We start from the raw sequence: 22673 nt of genomic DNA, 5'->3' as shown, positions 1-22673 counted from the left end.
GTGGAAGTTATTTGGTTTTTTTCAGCTGATTGGTTGCCTAGTGGTCTTCTTTCTTATTTGGATCAAGGTAGCTGAGTCAGGGGAACAAAGTCTAGAAATAGTGTGAACAGACTTGGTGTTTGAGGATTGGGTGGTATCCTCTGCTGATTTCTGAGAAGAGCTGTAAATTCCAGTAAGGTTAGATTAAGTTTTCTTTATGTGCTTGCTTTGACCATCTCCATTTTGTCCCTGACATAAGTGACTCATTTTAGTTTGGTTCCACAACACTAACCAAGATGTGGAAACAACTTAAATATCATTGACAGGTGAATGGATAAAGAAAGTGTTTTTTATATATATATATATATATATATATATATATATATATATATTTATTTATTTATTTATGGGATACTACTCAGCCTTAAGAAAGAAGGAAATTCTGCAATATGCTACAACATGCATGAACTTTGAGGACATTATGCTAAGTGAAATGAACTAGTTATAGAAAGACAAAGACTACATGATTTCACTTATATGAGGTACCTAAAATTGTCAAATTCATAGAATCTAGGAGAGGAATGATGGTTGCCAGGGGCTGGGCAGAAGGGGAAACTGGGAGTTACTAATCAAGGACATAAAGTTTCAGTTAAGCAAGATTAACAAGCTCTTAGAAATCTGCTGTACAACACTGTACATTGTACACATAGTCAACGATAATATATTTGTACACTTAAAAATTTGTTAAGGGCTTCCCTGGTGGCACAGTGGTTGAGAGGCCGCCTGCCGATGCAGGGGATACAGGTTCGTGCCCCGGTCTGGGAAGATCCCACATGCCGCAGAGCGGCTGGGCCAGTGAGCCATGGCCGCTGAGCCTGCGGGTTTGGAGCCTGTGCTCCGGAACGGGAGACGCCACAACAGTGAGAGGCCCGCGTACCGCAAAAAAAAAAAAAAAAAAAAAAAAAAAAAATTGTTAAGAGGATAGATCTCATTTTAAGCGTCCTTAAACAAAGTGAAATTCAAACAAACAAAAATACAAAGTGAGTGCAGCATTTTACATTCTGACCAGAAACGTATAAGGGTTCCAGTTTTTGTTTTTGCATCCTCATCAACACTTGCTACTGTTTGTCTTGTTGATTACAGCCATTCTAGTAATTTTATAGTGGTATCTCATTGTGGATTTTTATTTGCATTTCCCCGTGCTGGGTGTCTTTTTGCGTGCTCGTTACCTATCCATATGTCTTCTTTGGTGAAATGTCTACTCAAATACATTGCCCATTTTCTTAAATGTTATCTTCTTATTGTTGAGCTGTAGGTGTTCCCTATAAGTTCTGGATACAAGTCCATTGTGGTAAAGACGGCTTGCAAATATTTTCTCCCACCCTTCCCAAAATATATAAGCACGTTTTATTTTGTTTTTTTAATTTTTTTAACATTTTATTTTATTTTATTTTTGGCGGCATTGGGTCTTCATTGTGGTGCGCAGGCTTCTCATTGCGGTGGCTTCTCTTGTTGCAGAACACGGGCTCTAGACACACGGGCTTCAGTAATTGCAGAACACGGGCTCAGTAGTTGCGGCGCACAGGCTCTAGGGAGCTAAGGCTTCAGTAGTTATGGCTCGCAGGCTCTAGAGCGTGGGCTCTAGAGCACAGGCTCAGTAGTTGTGGTGCACGGGCTTAGTTGCTCCACGGCATGTGGGATCTTCCAGGACCAGGGATCAAATCTGTGTCCCCTGCATTGGCAGGCAGAATCTCAACCACTGCACCAGCAGGGAAGTCCTATAATCAAATTTTAAATGTTAATAAATATTACCAAATTGCTCGCCAAAGAGGAGGCATCAATTTATATTCCCACCAACAGCGTATGGCAATGCTGGTTTCTCAGCACCATCACAAACACAGGATGCCAATCTTTGTTAATATGAAATGAAAAATATTGTACCGTTTTAACTTTGCCTTCCTTTAATGATTAGGAGGAGCATCTCACCATATATTTGTTGACAAGTGCTTTTGCTCTTCTAAGAATTGCACGTCCTTGTTGAAATCTTGCATTCTTCAATTTTGCATCCCTTAAGCCCTAGTCATTATATTATTAAACATCCAGGGAATGTTTGTTGAACGAATGAAGTGTAATGTTGTGAAGAATAAATGAGATAATATATCTAAAGTACTAAACTCATAATTAGTGACTAATTAATATTATTAGTTGAATCTAAGTCTGGAGTCAGGAAGTGAGAACTATAATGGCCTTGAATTCTTTCCTCTAGGATCTGGGATGGTTGCTAGGATTCCAAGAGGCCTGGTTTCTCCTGGTCCTCTCACTGTGTGTTTTAGGGTAAATCACTTAACTTCTTGGACCTTCAGTTTCTCTGCAACAGTCTACAAGCTGTATCATGCTTATCAAAAAGGGTTATTAGGTGAAAAACATAAGGTTAATTTACAATAAACATATATTCATGTATCAATTGAATAATTAAATATTTTTAAAAGTAAATGCAAGCATTTATAAGAATATAGGGGAATAAAACTACAGAGATAAGGACAGGCCTAAAAAAAGAAGCTAGCTGTCCTTTTGATGACGTTATATTTCATTTAAAAATATGTGACCAACTTGGCCCAGCCTCTCTTTCATCTTTTCTCCAACTCTCTATCGCCCTCTACTGCTTAGGCTGTCTCATTTCAATGCAGTTCAACTCAGCAAATATGATTAAGGAAAAAATATTACATATTTGTTACCCAGTCCCTGACTTTAGTTATCTACATTACCCTCAACCAAGTTCTGCTCTATTTTTGGTCCCGTGTCCAGCACAACAGATATAGAGCTCACAGTCTGGTTGGGACACAGACTTTCATGACTTTTGGGGCTTGACAAGGAACATTTCTAGAACAGGAATGACTCTGAGCTAGGCACTGTGCTAAGCATACTGCATACATGCAATTTTAGTCCTACTGACAGCCATACAAGGGATCTTCTTTTTTTTTAATTTATTTAATTTATTTTTGGCTGTGTTGGGTCTTCATTGTTGTGTGTGGGCTTTCTCTGATTGTGGTGAGCAAGGGCTACTCTTTGTTGCAGTGTGCAGGCTTCTCATTGTGGTGGCTTCTCTTGTTGCAGAGCACGGGCTCTAGGCACGTGGGCTCAGTAGTTGTGGCTCACGGGCTCTAGAGTGCAGGTTCAGTAGTTGTGGCACAAGGGCTTAGTTGCTCTGCAGCATGTGGGATCCTCCCCGACCAGGGCTCAAACCCATGTCCCCTACATTGGCAGGTGGATTCTTAACCACTGCACCACCAGGGAAGCCCACAAGGGATCTTCATTTACAGAAGAGGAATCAGGCTCACAAATGTGATTGGGTCAAGGTCACAACTTAGTAAACATAGGACATAGACCCTGACTGAGATCTGTCTGCCCTCCAAAGCCAATCATCCCCTACTACATTATATCAGAATAGACCAAGTGGGGTGGAACACTGAAGTTAGAGGATCTAAATCTACTCTAGGAGTGTATGGTTGTTGCATCTGGGAAGACATTACAGAGGAGAAGTTCTCTGATTTGAGAAGGGTAGTCTACGCATCAAGAGCAATAGTAAACAGGGACACAAACCTGGGACCCATCCAGAGAACAGAAAGTTGGGTGGGATATGGGGGAGGAGAGGCAGGAGATGAGGCTAGAATCAGATTGTACAGGGCTTTGGAGGCCAGCCAAAGGAAGGTGAGCTCAAAATCAAAGGTCAGGGCTTCTCTATCTGAGACATGTGTACTGAGGGAATCTCCCAAGGTGATTGGGGGTTTGAGAAACCACTAGTAAATGTGGCATAGCAACTGGAATGTGTTATGCTACGAAGGATGTATTATGGAATTGAATGTAAAAACAAATGAACTTTTAAAATAAAACTGGGATTTCAAAGACATTTCCCACGTACAGTAAGCTGCTCTACAATAAGGACGTGGTTGGAAGTTGTCCACTCTCTGATGCCATTAGGGATAGGTTAATAATGAAGCCATTTGGGAAGCATTGCTATAGGTGATGGGAAACCATGGATTGAGCTCCACTGAGGGCTCTAGAGGAGGAATGGCTGGGACTCAAAGATGAATAGGAACTGACTGTCTTTGGAGAGCTTTCAGTCTAGGCACTATGGAACCAATGATTCTGAGCAGGAGAAAAAGCAAAAACCAGCTGAAGTTCCTCTCCTCTTTCCATGTCTTTGACATGTTCCTCTTGTACCTCATTCTTTTATTTAAAAAAGATTTACAGCACAACTCTCTCACTTCCTGTGTGACCTTGGACAAGTTAACCTCTCTGTACCTCAGTTTCCTCATTGGGGGAATGGGGATAACAATAATTCCTACCCCATAGGGTCACCATGAGTGCCATGAGAATTAGTATAAAGCTCTTAGAATAGAATCTGGAACAAAGTTCAGCACTGTTTAAGCGTTAGCTATTATAACAGTATTATTACTGCAACCAGTACAGCTACTGTGTTCCAGTTATCATCTTCCATAGCCATTCATTCCTTAGGTCATTCATGTTGGAGGCACGGGGTAGGTCTGGGAGGAAAGCAGAGATGAACCAGATTTTTCATTGCACTTATACAGACTTATGAACACTGGTTTGTCTAGCTACATCTGGCACATAGTAGGTGCTCAAAATACTTGCTGAATGAATAAACAAATGCCTTCCTACTAAACTGCAAGCTATTTAAAGGCAGGGGCCACACTTCCTAGCTGTTGTATTACTAAAACCAAGCACTTGGTGACGCACACAGAGGCGCTTAGGGAACACCGAATTAACGAATGAACAGAATCAATGACTGCAGGCAGAGAAGCCTTAAGACCACAAGGCTGGGACAAAGTGCTGCAGAAAGACTGCTACCACTTTCAGGAGTGGGCTGACCAGAGGGAAAGATGGGACGGCCAAAGACTAACAGCATGAGGACAGAGGAGAGCCTAGGCTCCGGGAACGGTGCTCTCCGGGCGCCCGGGTGACCGCGGATCTCCGCGGCGCTTCCCTCCCAGGCCCCGCCCCTCCGCCGGCTCACGTGACCGTGAGGCGGGGTGGGGGGGGCGGGCGGCGTGGCCAGGGGCAGAGTGGCTGGGTGATTTTGGCTGGGCGAGCAAGAGCGATGGCGGGCGTGGTGGACTTCCAGGACGAGGAGCAGGTGAAGTCCTTTCTGGAGAACATGGAGGTGGAGTGCAACTACCAGTGTTACCGCGAGAAGAACCCGGACGGTGAGCGCCGCCTGCACGGCCTTAAGGACACGTGAGGGCTCGGTGCGCAGGGGCGGGGGGCTGGACGGGTCGCGCGAGCGACCTCTGAGAGGATCTGGAACGAGCCGCGGGCCGGACACGCGGGGTCCGTAGGACGTGGACGGCTCTTTGTGTGTTGGGGAGGGGCAGGATGGGTTCCACGTGACTTGCGGGGCTCGCAGCCGGGGCTTACTCCGCCGGCACCGAGCCTGGAGGCCGGGCTGGAAGGAAGAGAAGCGCGCGGGCGTTTGGAGTAGAGGGACTGGGGCTACATCAGTGAACTGATAAAACGTCCTGTCCTCGTGGAGCTTACATTCTAGTAGGGGGTACTGGACAAGAAACATAAGAAAATAAATGAGATATTATGTTAGAAGGTAGTAAGTGCAATGGGAAGAAGAACTGACTGAGAGTTATCAGGAGTTCAGGAGGGCAATTTTAAATTGAGACGTCAGGGAGAATCATTGGGAGAGTGGCATTTGAACAGTGTTGAAGAAGGTAAGGGAGAATCATGCCAGGCAGAGGTAACAGCTAGTGAAAAGGCTCTGAGGCGTGAATGTGCCCCGTGTGTTCTGGGAACATTGAGTTGACTTCAGTGTGTGGGTGGATGGTGATGTCCAGAAGGGGCCACCCAGAGCAGCCAGTACCTTTGGGTGGTTTTCTTCTTCTTACTTCATTTCTATAAAGGGGGAAAAAATGGCACTGGCCCTACCTTCAAATAGCTTGCAGTCTAGCTTGAAGCTGACCAACTACACAGAGTTGCTCTGCAGTGTAAGATGGCTTAAAAAGAACCCAGGGCTGTTCTTTGAGGGCTGGTCTATGCCCTGAGTGTAGGGAGATTTCACAGGAGTTGGAGTCACTGAGGAGCAGAATGGTTGGGGAAGACTTCTGGAAGAGGTCAGGAGGGATAGGCAAGTAGTGTTGATAAAATGGAGCAGAGGAAGAGAAGAAAATGCTCTTTTGAAAGGTTGAAGTCAGAATGTAGTCAGAAATAAGATTGACGGGGACCCTGGGCCACAGTGTGTCAGACCTTTTTTTTTTTTTTAACATCTTTATTGGAGTGTAATTGCTTTACAATGGTGTGTTAGTTTCTGCTTTATAACAAAGTGAATCAGCTATACATACACATATATCCCCCACATCTCCTCCCCCTTGCGTCTCCCTCCCACCCTCCCTATCCCACCCCTCTAGGTGGTCACAAAGCACCCAGCTGATCTCCCTGTGCTATGAGGCTGCTTCCCGCTAGCTCTTTTACATTTGGTAGTGTATATAAGTCCATGCCAGTCTCTCACTTCGTCCCAGCTTACCCTTCCCCCTCCCCATGTCCTCAAGTCCATTCTCTACATCTGTGTCTTTATTCCTGTCTTGCCCCTAGGTTCTTCAGCACCATTTTTTTTTTCTAAGATTCCATATACATGTGTTAGCATACGGTATTTGTTTTTCTCTTTCTGACTTACTTCACTCTGTATGACAGACTCTAGGTCCATCCACCTCACTACAAATAACTCAATATCGTTTCTTTTTATGGCTGAGTAATATTCCATTGTATATATGAGCCACATCTTCTTTATCCATTCATCTGTCGATGGACACTTAGGTTGCTTCCATGTCCTGGCTATTGTAAATAGAGCTGCAATGAACATTGTGGTACATGACTCTTTCTGAATTATGGTTTTCTCAGGGTATATGCCCAGTAGTGGGATTGCTGGGTCATATGGTAGTTCTATGTTTAGTTTTCTAAGGAACCTCCATACTGTTCTCCATAGTGGCTGTATCAATTTACATTCCCACCAACAGTGCAAGAGGGTTCCCTTTTCTCCACACCCTCTCCAGCATTTATTGTTTCTAGATTTTTTGATGATGGCCATTCTGACTGGTGTGAGGTGATGCCTCATTGTAGTTTTGATTTGCATTTCTCTAATGATTAGTGATGTTGAGCATCCTTTCATGTTTTTGTTGGCAATCTGTATATCTTCTTTGGAGAAATGTCTATTTAGGTCTTCTGCCCATTTTTGGATTGGGTTGTTTGTTTTTTTGATATTGAGCTGCATGAGCTGCTTGTAAATTTTGGAGATTAATGCTTTGTCAGTTGCTTCATTTGCAAATATTTTCTCCCATTCTGAGGGTTGTCTTTTCGTCTTGTTTATGGAGTGTTTCAGACCTTGAATGCTACGGAAAGGCATTTAGACTTTATTCTGTAGGCAGTGGAGAGCCATACATGCTTTTGTACTCTGGAGATGTATGGAGCAGTGAAGTAGGGGAGGGTGGGCATATAAGAAGGGCAGGCTGCGGCACTTTAGAAGGAGAGCCTGAGAGGAGGCTGTAGTTACTATAGCTACTTCTATATTAGTCTTCAAAATCATCATTTCTCACCTGGATTACTGAAATAGCCTTCTAACTTGGCTCTCCATTTGCACCGTCACTCCCTTAAGATCTATTCTCAACTCACAGACTGATGTTTAAATTTTTATTTTGTTATTTTAAATGTTTATTAGTTTTTTAAATGACAAAATAACACATTTTTGTTATTATCAGTGTTGGAGTGTGTCCCTTCACACTTAACTTCCTCCATATTCATCCAGACACATACAAACATATATACTAGAATGACCTTTTAAAAATGCAAATCGGGGGCTTCCCTGGTGGTGCAGTGGTTCAGGATCCGCCTGCCGATGCAGGGGACACGTGTTCGTGCCCCAGTCCGGGAAGATCCCACATGCCGAGGAGCGGCTGGGCCCGTGAGCCATGGCCGCTGAGCCCGTGAGCCATGGCCGCTGAGCCTGCGCGTCCAGAGCCTGTACTCCACAATGGGAGAGGCCACAACAGTGACAGGCCCGTGTACAGCAAAAAAAAAAAAAAAAAAAAAAAAAAAAACAAATCGAATCATATTGCTTCCCTTCTTAAAACCCTCCAGTGGTTTGCCATTGACTTGGAGTAAAATCCCAATTTCTTCCTATCTTCTACAAGGCCCTGTGATTGGTCCCTACCTTCTCCTCACTTCCTGCCTCTTTCTTCCTGGATCCAGCCACATTATACCTTATTTGTGCCAAGCTTATTCCCTCTTTTGGGTCTTTTTATTTACTGTTCCTTGTGCCTGAGACTTTCTGCCTCCTTCCCATTTCATTGTCTTTAAATAGCTAGTTCATTCATGTTATTCACATCTCAGCTCACGCATCGAAGTCCCCAATAAGGCCCTCCCTGATCTTGCCCAGTCTGTGTTAACCATTCCCCCAACATGCACAACGAACTATCTTATCATCCTGTTATAGTTCAGTCATATTTGTTTATTAAGATTTGAATGCATCTTGCTAACCTATTTACTTATTTATTGTATTTCCTCCTCTACAATGTAATTTTTAGGCAGGCAAGTGACTGTATTCCCAGCAACTAAAGCAGTGCCTTGTACATTGATGCAGATAGATGCTCAAATATTCGTTGAATGAAAATGAACAAGAGATGGGTGTTATTGTGGATGAAAAAAAAGGGACAGAGGAGAGAGATGTTAAGGAGGGACCAGAGACTGCCAAGGAGAGGGAGTCTACTTCCAACTCCTTTGGTAGCTGCCGTTTCGACTCTTTCTTCTTAATGTACCCAGCCTGGCCAAGGATTAAGGTATAGTCATCAAAGCATCCCTTTCTTGCAGCTATGAAGACCAGCCCATGGACCCTGTTGGTTCTCACTGTTTTACTGCTGAGCTTCCTGAGAAGTTCCAAAGCTAGCAGAGTTTCATTATAGAAGCCAGTGCATCTTTGGGCGGAACAGAGGGCCGGTGAGTGGTGGAGCCAGTGTGGGGCCAAGGTCTCCACAGTCTGTACATTGCTCAGTCCTAGGCTGAGGGCGGACAGTGCCATTTGTAGGAGTGGCTGAACACTACCTGCGCTCTTTAGGAGAGAGGCTGGTCCTCAATAAAAGGCACATCTGGCCTGCCACACCTAGACCCTCCCCACTGCCCCAGACTTGAACAGCGGCTTTTGCCCTTTCTTCACAGGTTGCTATCGGCTGGTGGACTATTTGGAAGGGATCCAGAAGAATTTTGATGAGGCTGCCAAGGTGTTGAAGTTCAACTGTGAAGAGAACAAACACAGTGATAGCTGCTACAAACTGGGGGCCTATTATGTGACTGGGAAAGGTAAGGAGGGGCCTGCTTTCTTTGGTCCTTATCATTGATGGTAGTGCTGACATCACGTCCTGAGGCTCATACTGAGCCCTCTTTACAGAAGGGTCCTCACAGGCATTGGGGAAGCATGTTGTAGGAAAATTTGGAGTCAAGAGTTTAGCAAAGTGATGGAGGGACGAGCACAGCCTTTCAAGTCAGGCAGACCTTAAGGAATGCTGTTTGCAAGTAGTGGGACCTTGAGCCGGTCACATTAAGTCTGTGCGTCAGTTATATCACCTGTAAAATGGAGAAAAAAATAGTACTTGCTTCACAGGTTTGTTGTGAGGATTAAATAAGGTGATGTAGGTAAAGGCATCAGCATGTGCCTGGCACAGAGGAAGGGACCAATAATTAATTCCTTTCCATCTGCTTTTCTCCTCATGACCTAATTGCAGTTGGTATTCAGTAGTGTTTAAGTTATCTATTGCTAAATAACAAATTATCCCAACAAACCTATCATTTCACATAGTTTCTGTGGGTCAGGAATTTGGGAGTGGCTGAGCTGTGTGCCTCAGGGTCTCTCAGTGAGGTTGCAGTCAAGACATTAGCCAGGGAGCCAGGGCTGTAGTCCTTTGACGATTTGACTGGAACCAGAGTTTCCAATCCTAAGCTGGCTCACTTACACGGCTGTTGGTGAAAGCTTCTGTTCCTTGCCAGCTGTTGTCAGGAGACCTCAGTTCCTTGTCACATGGATCTCTTCATGGGCTACTTGTATGTCCTGGTGACATGGCATCTGGCTTCCTCCAGAGTGAGTGATCCAAAGAGGGAGCAAGATGGAATCCACAGTGTCTTTTATACTATACCCTTGGAAGTCACACACTTTTCATTTCTATTCCACTCTGTTTATTAGAAATGAGTCAGTAAGTTTAGCTTACACTAATTGGAGAAAACTTAAATTCCACCTGTTGAAAGAAGGAATATCAAGAATTTATGGGCTGGGACTTCCCTGGTGGCGCAGTGGTTAAGAATCTGCCTGCCAGTGCAGGGGACACGGGTTCAAGCCCTGGTCCAGGAAGATCCCACGTGCTGTGGAGCAACTAAGCCTTGCTCCACAACTACTGAGCCTGTGCTCTAGAGCCTGTGAGCTACAACTATTGAACCTGCATGCCACAACTACTGAACCTGTGTGCCACAACTACTGAAGCCCACACGACTAGATCCCATGTTCCGCAGCAAGAGAAGCCACCGCAATGAGAGGCCTGCATGCCACAACGAAGAGTAGCCCCTGCTCGCCACCACAACTAGAGAAAGCCCGTGCACAGCAACGAAGACCCAACGCAGCCAAAAATAAATTTATTTAAATAAATGAATTAAATAAATTTAAAAAAAAGAATTTATGGGCATATTTTAAAACCACCACAAATAGGGAATATGACCTTAGACAGGCAATTCTTTTTTTGCTCACTAGATCATGAGCTCCTTGAGGATGATCCCTTGTTCCCAGTACCCAGTGAAGCCTGGTTAGAATGATGTTCAGTGAAAGTTTGATCAAGAGGATGTCTTTTAAAATCTCTGGAGCTGTGTGGGCTATTTCTCCCTTCACATGGGACATGGGGTCTATGGTAGTCTCAAAGTTGAAGAAAGTTTAGCATTAATAGGAATATCAGGTTCCCTTGCTTGAACAGAGGAGCATTTCTTTGGCCTAGTAACTCTCCTAGTATCTTTTCCTAAGGAAATAACTGGAAATGCAAATAAAGATTATATGCAAAGATTCTCACCCGAGCATTATCTATCTGGCAGAATTTTATTTTCATTAATTTATAATTTATAAGTAATATATAACTGCATTATATTAATTATTTTTTTAAAAAATCTGGGCTTCCCTGGTGGCGCAGTGGTTGGGAGTCCACCTGCTGATGCAGGGGACACAAGTTCGTGCCCCGGTCCGGGAAGATCCCACATGCTGCAGAGCGGCTGGGCCCGTGAGCCATGGCCGCTGAGCCTGCGCGTCCGGAGCCTGTGCTCCGCGATGGGAGAGGCCACAACAGTGAGAGGCCCACATACCACAAAAAAAAAAAAATCTATGTGCCAACAGTAGCAGTTTAGTTAAATAAATAATGTTACTTCCAGCAGCTGGAATGTTATTTAGCCCATTAAAAAATAATGTTTTGGGACTTCCCTTGTGGCGCAGTGGTTAAGAATCTTCCTGCTGATGCAGGGGACACAGGTTCGAGCCCTGGTCTGGGAAGATCCCACATGCCGTGGAGCAACTAAGCCTGTGTACCACAACTACTGAGCCTGTGCTCTAGAGCCTGCAAGCCACAACTGCTGAGCCCGCGTGCCACAACTACTGAACCTGCACGCCTAGAGCCTGTGCTCCGCAACAAGAGAAGCCACCGCGTTGAGAAGCCCACGCACCTCAACAAAGAGTAGCCCCTACTCGCCACAACTAGAGAGAGCCTGTGTGCAGCAATGAAGAACCAATGCAGCCGAAAATAAATAAATATATTTTTTAAATAAATAAATTTATTTATTTATTTAATAAATAAATAAATAAATAATGTTTCTACATAAGCAGAACACTCTGCTGACATAAATCACAGCGAGATCCTTTTTGACCCACCTCCTAGAGTAAGGGAAATAAAAGCAAAAATAAACAAATAGGACCTAATGAAAGTTAAAAGTTTTTGCACAGCAAAGGAAACCATAAACAAGAAGAAAAGACAACCCTCAGAATGGGAGAAAATATTTGCAAACAAAACGACCAACAAAGGATTAATCTCCAAAATATACAAGCAGCTCATGCAGCTCAATATCAAAAAAGCAAACAATCCAATCCAAAAATGGGCAGAAGGCCTAAATAGACATTTCTTCAAAGAGGATATACAGATTGCCAACAAACACATGAAAATATGCTCAACATCACTAATCATTAGAGAAATGCAGATCAAAACCACAGTGAGGTATCACCTCACACTGGTCAGAATGGCCATCATCAAAAAATCTAGAAACAATAAATGCTGGAGAGGGTGTGGAGAAAAGGGAACCCTCTTGCACTGTTGGTGGGAATGTAAATTGATAACAGCCACTATAGAGAACAGTATGGAGGTCCCTTAAAAAACTAAAAATAGAACTACCATATGACCCAGCAATCCCACTACTGGGCATATACCTTGAGAAAACCATAATTCAAAAAGAGACATGGGCTTCCCTGGTGGCGCAGAGGTTGGGAGTCCGCCTGCTGATGCAGGGGACGTGGGTTCGTGCCCCGGTCCAGGAGGATCCCACATGCTGCAGAGCAGCTAGGCCCGTGAGCCACGGCTGCTGAGCCTGCGTGTCCGGAGCCTGTGCTCCGCAACGGGAGAGGCCACAGAGTGAGAGGCCCCCGTACCGCAGAAGAAAAAAAAAAAGAGAGAGAGACATATACCATGATGTTCATTGCAGCACTGTTTACAACAGCCAGGACATGGAAGCAACCAAAATGTCCATCAACAGATGAATGGATAAAGAAGATGTGGCACATACATACAATGGAATATTACTCAGCCATAAAAAGGAATGAAATTGAGTTATTTTCAGTGAGGTGGATGGACCCAGAATCTGTCATACAGAGTGAAGTAAGTCAGAGCAAAACAAATACCATATGCTAACACGTATATATGGAATCTACAACGTGGTACTGTTGAACCTAGTGGCAGGACAGGAATAAAGACGCAGACCTAGAGAATGGACTTGAGGACACAGTGGGAAAGGGGAAGCTGGGATGAAGTGAGAGAGTAGCATTGACATATGTACACAACCAAATGTAAAATGAATGGCTTGTGGGAAGCTGCTGCATAGCACAAGGAGATCAACTTGATGCTTCGTGACAGCCTAGAGGCGTGGGATAGGGAGGGTGGGAGGGAGGCTTAAGAGGGAGGGCGTATGGGGATATATGTATATGTATAGCTGATTCACTTTGTTGTACAGCAGAAACCAACACAACATTGTAAAGCAATTATACTCCAATAAGGATGTGAAAAAAGAAAAAAAATAATATTTTAAAATAATTTTTGTTGACATCAGGAAAGGTTTATGATACAATGTTCAGTGAAGAAAGCGGAACACAAAGTTACGTATGATGTGAACTCAGCTATATAATATACTGTGCAAAAATAAAAATGTTCCCAGTTGTTTAGTCTCTGAATTTGTGTCTTGGTAAAGTTTTGGGTTCCTTTTGCCTTTATATCATATTTTACTACATTTTCCACAGGGACTTTTAGTTCCTTATTGAATTAAGGAGAACAAAAGAGGTTGTGGAGGTTGTGAAATTATTTTCCCTTCTCTTTGACAAACTTATATGATTAATGGTTGTGCACTGAGACTTTTTTCTTTCTTAAGTGCTCCTTTGTTGAGCAAATTTTTAGTATTTACTCTGTACAGTGAAGCAAAGATGGACCAGTGTGGGGGAAGAAATCTTTTTTTTTACCCCCTCCCCAGGGAAGAAGTATTTATACTAATACCTGTTAACCTGGGAGAGCTTGATAAGTATCTTTTTGTTGTTGTTATTGTTGTTGTTGCGGTACACGGGCCTCTCACCGCTGTGGCCTCTCCCGCCACGGAGCATAGGCTCTGGACGTGCAGGCCCAGCAGCCACGGCCCACGAGCCCAGCCGCTCCGCGGCATGTGGGATCCTCCCAGATCGGGACACAAACCAGCGTCCCCCACATCAGCAGGCGGACTCTCAACCACTGCGCCACCAGGGAAGCCCCGATAAGTATCTTTATAGAGAGACATGTAAAGTACTTTTGGGGTTCAGTTCTGGGAGCATGTCGTCATCAGGGGGTGCTGAGAGGAGGAGGCATTGAAACTGGTTCTTAAAGGACAGAGCAGATTCTATTTGCTGGAGGTAGAATAGAGTTATGTCTTCTCTTCAGAATAGAGAGCAGGTAAGCAGGTGAAAGAACACAAGAGTGTTTAGAGAATAATACTTAATCCTCTGTTAAGCTGACATTGTTAAATAATTTCCTCGAGGTCGGGTGTTGTCACAGGAGATCCCATTAGCTGATCTTTGCTACTCAGACTCTTTTGGATTGTTAGTTAGGAGACCTTGGGCCCTGCCATTTCTAAAAGCCAATACTGTTGACCCCCCTGCCTAGTTCTGAGCCTAAGAATTTGCCCTCTGTTCTGAAAACACACCCAGTGTCCTTTCTTGACAAAGACTGGTTAATAACTCTCCTTTTATCAAGGATAGCTTGGGGCAGGGGGGAAGAGTGGGAGGTCACTTTTCATCCTGAGCACTAATGGACAGTGTGGTATCAGGCAAGGCATTTTCCTTCCCTGAGCTACAAATACCTCAGTGACAAGATTGGAGTAATAAGGTCAGCTCACACCTTATTCATAGGATTTTTCTAAGCATCAAATGAACTCACACGTGACTGCTTTGTTAAATTGTAAAACATTCTGTCAGTGTGAACAGGTCTGGTTTGTGTTGGTTGCTGCAGAAGTTACCTTGGATTGGACACTTAGAGTGTCCCAAGGTATTTTGCCCAGGTGTTTTCATCAGTGAAATCAGCTTTGAACTATTTTTGTGAAGCCATTTAAAAGGAAGTGGAAAGTAATTCTGATACATCTCTTTGATGAAATATTCTTAATAAAACATATGAAGATGGGTTTCTAATGGGGAGTGAAGAACAAACACATGATTACAACATGTAAAAACAAGACCAAACTACATTGAAAAGGTAGTAGGAGGAAATACACCAAAAATTAATAGTGGTGGTCTCTAGGATGTGGTAGTGAATAAGTTAGTGATGATAACTGCAAACAAACCTTTATCTCTAGGCAAAACCACTCCAGACTGCATATAGTTGACTGTTCGTTTACTGGAAAATTTGACTTGGAGTTCTTACAGGCATTGCAAACTTAACAAATCCAATATAGAAATCTTAATTGTTTTCTTTTCCTCCCACATATTGCACCCCTTTTGTCTTCCAGTTTAGCAAGTGGTATCTCTCCCTACCTAGTAGCTTGTGGCCAGTTTAGCTCTAAAATATGTTTCAGATCTGTCCTGTCTCTCCCTTTCCTGCTACCATATTTATCCAAGCCACCTTCGTCTCCTGCTTCATTAATGCAGGTATCTAATCTTTCCATAAGGCAACTAAAATGAACTTTTAAGGATATAAACCATGGATTCAATAAAATATATGAAGCAACTATTTTCAGACATTGGAAAATAGGCAGTGCAGTACAGTGATCCCTGAGAAAAGGGAAACACACAGGATGAGCCCCATGAATGATTGCTTTGGCTTTTTGCCTGGAGGTACTTTTCAGACTAGGCACAAAGAGGTGGAAGCCAAGTAGAGTATGATAGTCTTGCTGAACTGATGAGGCAGAGGTCAGAGTTTCTGGCCACTGAGGCTGCCAGAGTTTGCAGGACAGGATACCAGAGAAGAAGGAGCTACACAGAGAAGGAGCTCCAGATAGCCACATAGGGGTGCTCTTAAGTCTTTGGCTCAGTGTTAAGCTGCACATGCATAGGAGGAGACTCTGAGAGACCTTGCAGTGAAAAGCTACTGGGGAGGTGTGAACTGAAAAGAGACTCCAGAGGTTTCACAGTGTTGGGAGTTGTTTGAATTCCACCAGCCAGAGTGGAGAGATCTCATTGAATACAGACTGCAGAAAGGTTCCAAAACTTAGAAACAAGCCTCAAAAGGATCAGGCTGATTCACCAGTGAATTAGTTACTTGTGAGAACAAAACTCAACAGTTTTTAGTAAAAGGTGAAAGATTTATGTGATCTGAAGAGAAACCAGAGTATAACAGTCTTTAAATGAATACAACAAACCAGAGTGAACAAAGTAGCATCTACAATGTCCAGCATAAAGTAAGAAATTGCTAAACAGAAAAAAAGCAGTCAATAGAAACAGACCCAGATGTGACAGGGATGTTGGAATTAGCAGTCAAATATTTTTAAACAAGGAAAATAAATTTATTAAAGGGTTTAAATAAAAGATGGACACAATGAATGAACAGATGGGAAGTCTCATCACAGAAATTGAAACTATTAAAAGAACCAAATGAAATCCTGCAATTGAAAAACATAATATTTGAAATGAAAAATTCACTGGACAGGCTTAATAGCAAATTGGACACATCAGAAGGAAATAATCAGTGAATTTGAAAGATCGGTGAACTTGAAGACAGGATTGAAGATGTTATGTAAACTGAAGCACTGAGAGAGAAAAAGCAAAACACAGAGCCTCATCCTGTGGGGTTCACTATCCTTTAATCTAACATAACATATATTGGAGTCCAGAAAGAGAAGAGATTGGGGCAGAAAAAAGTATTTGAAGAAATAACAGTATAAAATTTCCAAATTTGATGAAAAATATCACTCCACAGATCCATGAAGCTTACTGGATCCAAACAGGATAACCAATGAAATCATACCTAGACACATTATCACCATTTGCTGAAAGCCAAAGGTAAAGAGAAAATCTTAAAAGCAGTCAGAGAAAAAGACACATTGAGGGGAACATTGGTGAGAATAATCACTGACTTCTCATCAGAAGTAATATAAGCCAGAAGACAAAAGGATATCTTTTAAATGCTGAAAGAAAAAAACTGTCAAACTTGAATTCTACTTTATTGAAAATATTTTTTTTACATCTTTATTGGAGTATAATTGCCTTACAATGGTGTGTTAGTTTTTGCTTTATAACGAAGTGAATCAGTTATACATATACATATGTTTCCATATCTCTTCCCTCTTGCGTCTCCCTCCCTCCCACCCTCCCTATCCCACCCCTGAAAATATTTTTTAAAATGAAGATGGGGAATTCCCTGGCAGTCCAAGGGTTAGGACTCCACGCTCTCACTGCCGAGGGCCCAGGTTCAGTCCCCAGTCAGGGAACTAAATCCCACAAGCTGCATGGCACAGCCAAAAAGATAAATAAATAAATGAAATAAATTCATTTTCAGATAAACAAAAGCTGAGTGAATGAGTCGCTGGCAGACCTACACTACAAGAAAAGTTAAGAAAAGTTGTTTGGGTAGAAGGAAAATGATAAAAAGGTGGACACTAGGATCCATACAAAAGAAGAAAGCACACTGGAATATACATGTAAATGTAAGAATTTTTTCCTCATTTCTTAATGTCTTTAAAAAACTGAAGCAAAAATAATAGTTATGGGCTTCCCTGGTGGCGCAGTGGTTGAGAGTCCGCCTGCCGATGCAGGGGACACAGGTTCGTGCCCCGGTCTGGGAAGATCCCACATGCCACAGAGCGGCTGGGCCTGTGAGCCATGGCCGCTGAGCCTGCACGTCCGGAGCCTGTGCTCCGCAACAGGAGAGGCCTGCATACTGCAAAAAAAAAATTGCTTGACTTAAAAAAATAATAGTTATATGTTATGGGGCTTACACTATATAGAAGTCAAACAAATAAGTAATATATTTAGAAGTAAAACATGACAGCAGTAGTACAAAGGATAGAAATGTGGTAAATGAAAGTGTACTATTGTAAGGTTCTTACATTATATGTGAAGTGCTGTAATATTAATTCTTGGTAGATTGTGATTAAGTATACATAGTATTTTCACTAGGTAAACCACTGATAAAAGAAGTATTACTAAAAAGCCAATGATGAGAATGAAATGGACTATTAGAAATATACAATTCAAAAGAATTGTAAGAAAGGGAAAAAAGGAACAAAAAACATTTGGGACAAATGGGAAACAAATAAGGTTGTAGACTTAAACCCAGCTATATCAAGAATTGCATTAAATCTAAGTAAACACTCCAGTAAAAGGCGTAGGTTTATCAGGCTGGATATAAAAGCAAGACCTAATTATATACTGTTTAAATAGAAAGGTGGCAAAAATGCATTCTCAAAACTGAAAGAACTCAGAGGCTGTAGAAGCTGTACGCTTTTCTAGAAAAATCTATCTGATAATCAGTAAGTAGGTGAATCAAGAGAAATAATTCAGAAATGGAGGAGCTCTGATGAAAAGACTGGTGATGAGCAGAATCCCATTTAGAATGAATGTTGGGCTAATTAGGGTAACTGAATAGAATGTAAATAATATAAACCTTTATGGCATAAAAATGCCACAGCATTTACTGAGCACTTATTACGTACTAGGCTCTTTGTAATGACACATTTAAGCTTCCAGAATATGAAGTAGATACTATTGTCCTTATTTTACAGATGAGGAAAGCTGAGGCTTTGTAGAGTTTAAGTAACTTGTCTAAGCTCACACTGCCAGCAAGTAATGGAGCCAGGACTGGCGCCTAGGTTTTCTGGCTGCAGAGCCCAGGCTTTGGTAACCACTGTGCTCTGTGTCTCCCGAAGTTGAAATAACATATCTAACAAAAAATAGAAGGCAGGGCAAGAGAGGTAGGGAGAAGTGTGAGGTGACAACATCCTCATGAGTCAATACTGTCTGAAATTTGGTTAAAAAAAAAAAAAAACAGTGATGCTAACCTTTTAATAATCTGTAACTCTAGGGGCTCATTTAGGAAATTTCTCTGTTGAAATATTCATTTGAAGTTAGCAGTTTCTTCAGTTTCACTTCAGTTTGGTTGTCTTAACGATAAATACAAGTAAAATCAAAGTTAAATTTTTTATTTATAAGTAGCACGGGTAATCCAGTTTTTCAGAATACACCTGATCCTTGAACAACATGGGTTTGAAATATGCAGGTCCACTTACAGGTATTTTTTTTTCAATAATTAATACTATAGTAGTACTACACAGTCCTCTGCTGGTTGAGTCTGCCAATGTGGAGGAGCCACATTTAGGGAGGGCTGACTCTTAAGTTATTCTTGGATTTTTGGTTGTGTGGGCGCCCCTAACCCTCATATCATTCAAGGGTCAACTCTGCTTCTGTCTAGCTGTCCATTCAGCCAGCTGACATTTAATTTGAACACATGCTATGAAGATGACTGGCATGGTGTCCTCTTAATGATAATGATGGTTATTTCTAGGTGGTATGTTTGGAATGACTTTAAAAACTAAACATTGAGATACTTAAAATGTTTCTCTTTTTGAGAATGGAGATTTGAAATGTTCCATTAAAAAACAAAACAAAGAAAAAAGTGAGCCCTGTCACCACCTCTCCTTAAAAGGATCCATTAGCAGTTTCCCATTGCTCCTAGGATTAAGTGCAGGGTCCTTAAGGAGACCCATCAGACACTCCATGATCTGGCCCCTGCCTGCCCTCCAGCCTCCCTTCCTTAGAGATTTCTGGGTTCTAGCCAAACCCACATGGGCTCCTTTTCTCTTTGTATCCTATTCCTGCTGCCTGGAACAATTTTCTTTGCCTTTTTCTTTTCTTTTTTTTTTCTCCACTACATATTTTATTTTCTTTTCCTTCTTTTTTCCATTATATCACAGCTCAAATGTCCCTTCTTTGGGGAAGCTTTCCTTTTTTTAAATTAAATTTTATTTTATTTTATTTAGTTTTGGCTGCATTGGGTCTTCATTGCTGCACCCAGGCTTTCTCTAGTTGTGGTGAGCGGGGGCTACTCTTCATTGCGGTGCGCGGGCTTCTCATTGCAGTGGCTTCTCTTGTTGCGGAGCACGGGCTCTAGGCACGCGGGCTTCAGTAGTTGCGGCTCACGGGCTCAGTAATTGTGGCTCGCGGGCTCTAGAGCACAGGCTCAGTAGTTGTGGCACATGAGCTTAGTTGCTCTGAGGCATGTGGGATCTTTCCAGACCAGGGCTCGAGCCAGTGTCCCCTGCATTGGCAGGCGGATTCTTAACCACTACGCCACCAGGGAAGTCCCTGGGGAAGCTTTCCTTGACCTTGCCTCCTAGTCCAGAGCCCTGATACATTCTCATAGCATTCTGTACTTTTTCTCCATATGCTTGTCACACTTACAATCATACATTTACTTGTGTGCTTGTTTAATGTCTGTCTCATTAGACCACAGGATTCACAAAGGCAGGGACAGCATCTGTTCCTTAGAACCTAGCATATTAATTGGCAAATAATACACATTCAGTATATATTAAAATTAAGCGTTTAATGAAGTGCTTATAAGATGCTATGATCTTGCTGTTACCCCCAGAGGTAGATATTATCATTTCACCCTTTTTACCTGTTTAAGCTTCCTTATAAGATACCATTTGAACAGAAGATTCCATGGCTAAAAAAGCTGGAAAGTCTGTGCAGTATACCAGGCCATCTTCTTTTCGTGCTGCCTTAGCTCAAAGTTTATAAACTATATTCAGGAATTGCTCCCTGACTTTGGCCTGAGACATTCAGGTTCTGCCCTGGCTTAGGTTGACTTTTTTTTCCTTCCTCCCAGGTGGACTAACCCAGGATCTGAAAGCTGCCTCCAGCTGCTTTCTGATGGCATGTGAGAAGCCGGGAAAGAAGTCCTTGGAGGCATGCCACAACGTTGGTCTCCTGGCACATGATGGACAGGTCAATGAGGATGGCCAGCCCGATCTGGAGAGGGCCAGAGACTACTACACAAGGGCCTGTGATGGCAGCTATGCCTCTAGCTGCTTCAACCTCAGTACCATGTTCCTTCAGGGCGCCCCCGGCTTTCCCAAGGACATGGGCCTGGCATGCAAATACTCAATGAAAGCCTGTGACCTAGGCCATGTCTGGGCCTGTGCCAATGCCAGCCGCATGTACAAGCTGGGGGATGGTGTCGATAAGGACGAAGCTAAGGCTGAAGAGCTAAAAAATCGGGCCCGACAGCTGCACAAAGAGCAGCAGAAAAATGTCCAGCCTGTAACGTTTGGGTAGTGTGGCCGCCCTCCTAGGCAGCAGTCAGCCTGAGGCTGGCACCTCCTACTTCTGATGCAGCCCTTGGAGGTCGACCTGCTGGAGCAGAAAGACTTGGGATTTAATATCAATAACTCTGATTGTATAGACCCATTGCCCCAGAGTGTCACCTACGGGGATGTAGTCTGAAATGTGTTCTTCAATCAGTATTCCTTTATCTGGTGTGATCCACATTGATGGGATTTTGGTTCTCAAACTCTTGCAGCTCTGTGAAAAACAGCAAACCAGTGAGCCATAGAGATTGGAGGGGTGGGCAGGAGAGACAGAGCAGGGAGTTGGAAAAATTAGCAGCCACAGGGCCTGAAAGAATCAGACATCATCATCATTAGCATCATTATTTTAGTTGGGAGGGCTTAAAAAATCAGAAAGTATCTTGATTTACATAATAGCGGGTTTAAGGAGCTGAGAACAGTTAAATAGTCATGACTGCCACCCTCTGACTTAATCATTGGTGTGGGCTTCCTTTTTGCCTTTAGAGTCAGATCTTTCAGCAAATTCAGAGATTGGGAGTTACGTGTGACGTAACAGTTAAAGGCCATTATGCTTCAGGGTTGCTAAAGAGGATACAACATAAGCCTTCCTTTAGTGGAGACATTCACATGTTAAAAATTAACATCCCCAGGCTACTCATCTGGCACAGCTAATAAGGTAACTTCAGCTAGGGATTTGTATGCAAGGGTTGGTGATACGTTTTGTCCCTCAGAACTGAACCTTTTTAATTGTCCCTGTGAATAAACTATTTTGATTGACTAGTAGTTTGTGTTATTAGTGTTCGCTCCAGATTCTTGGTAAGGTAGAGATTATGTTCTTTGTGGTGGTTGTGCCTTTTAAGTATGTTTGCTTTTTCTGTTATCTTCCTTACTTGACACTAGGGGGCGAGTTTGTCATTTGCCTGCTGATGACATGATCATTATTTCTGTCATCACAATGTTTTCGGGCTTTCAGTTTTGCAACGTGTATTGGAGAGGATGTGGAGAAATTGAAAGCCTTATACATTGTTGGTGGGAATGTAAAATGGTGCAGCCACTATGGAAAACAATATGGCGATTCCTCAAAAAATTAAACATAGAATTACCATATGGTCTAGTAATTCTACTTTTGGGTATATATCCAAAAGAATTTATAGCAGGGTCTCCAAGAAGTATTTGTACACCCATGTTCATAGCAGCATTCACAAAAGCCAGAAGGTGGAAACAGGGACTTCCCTGGTGGCACAGTGGTTAAGAATCCACCTGCCGGTGTAGGGGACACGGGTTCGAGCCCTGGTCCAGGAAGATCCCACATGCCGCAGAGCAGCTAAGCCCGCATGCCACAACTACTGAAGCCTGCGCACCTAGAGCCCGTGTTCCGCAGCAAGAGAACCCACTGCAATGAGAAGCCCGTGCGCCACAATGAAGAGTAGCCCCTGCTTGCCGCAGCTAGAGAAAGCCCGCGCAGCAGCAACGAAGACCCAATGCAGCCAAAAATAAAATAAATAAATTTATTTTTTTTAAATGCAAAGAATAATAATATATTGTCCAGCAGGGTCCAAGCCCGTTTCATATCCAGGTTGCTATGGGAAGGAATAGGTTGATAAGAG

At 42.9% G+C, this 22673-nt stretch overlaps 1 protein-coding gene across 1 annotated transcript; it reads left to right on the top strand.

Moving 5' to 3' along the window:
* Positions 1-5063: 5063 nt before the first annotated feature.
* Positions 5064-22047, top strand: COA7 (cytochrome c oxidase assembly factor 7). The gene is made up of 3 exons (XM_060005164.1): positions 5064-5204; positions 9208-9348; positions 20607-22047. Exons 1-3 carry the CDS (start codon positions 5099-5101, stop codon positions 21053-21055), a joined length of 696 nt encoding a protein of 231 aa, XP_059861147.1. The 5' UTR covers positions 5064-5098; the 3' UTR covers positions 21056-22047.
* Positions 22048-22673: the final 626 nt, after the last annotated feature.

Source organism: Delphinus delphis, chromosome 1 (genome assembly GCF_949987515.2).
Source record: "Delphinus delphis chromosome 1, mDelDel1.2, whole genome shotgun sequence".
Classification (NCBI taxonomy): domain Eukaryota; kingdom Metazoa; phylum Chordata; class Mammalia; order Artiodactyla; family Delphinidae; genus Delphinus; species Delphinus delphis.
Note: the sequence above shows the minus strand (reverse complement) of the source record. Positions and strands in the feature narration are given on the sequence as shown.

What these genes read in the sequence shown, in the direction of transcription:
- COA7 (XM_060005164.1), top strand. Translation starts at nt 5,099, where the DNA reads ATGGCGGGCGTGGTGGACTTCCAGGACGAGGAGCAGGTGAAGTCCTTT. An exon ending in CCGCGAGAAGAACCCGGACG is followed by an intron (nt 5,205 to 9,207) that starts GTGAGCGCCGCC and finishes CTTTCTTCACAG; the next exon opens with GTTGCTATCGGCTGGTGGAC. An exon ending in CTATTATGTGACTGGGAAAG is followed by an intron (nt 9,349 to 20,606) that starts GTAAGGAGGGGC and finishes CCTTCCTCCCAG; the next exon opens with GTGGACTAACCCAGGATCTG.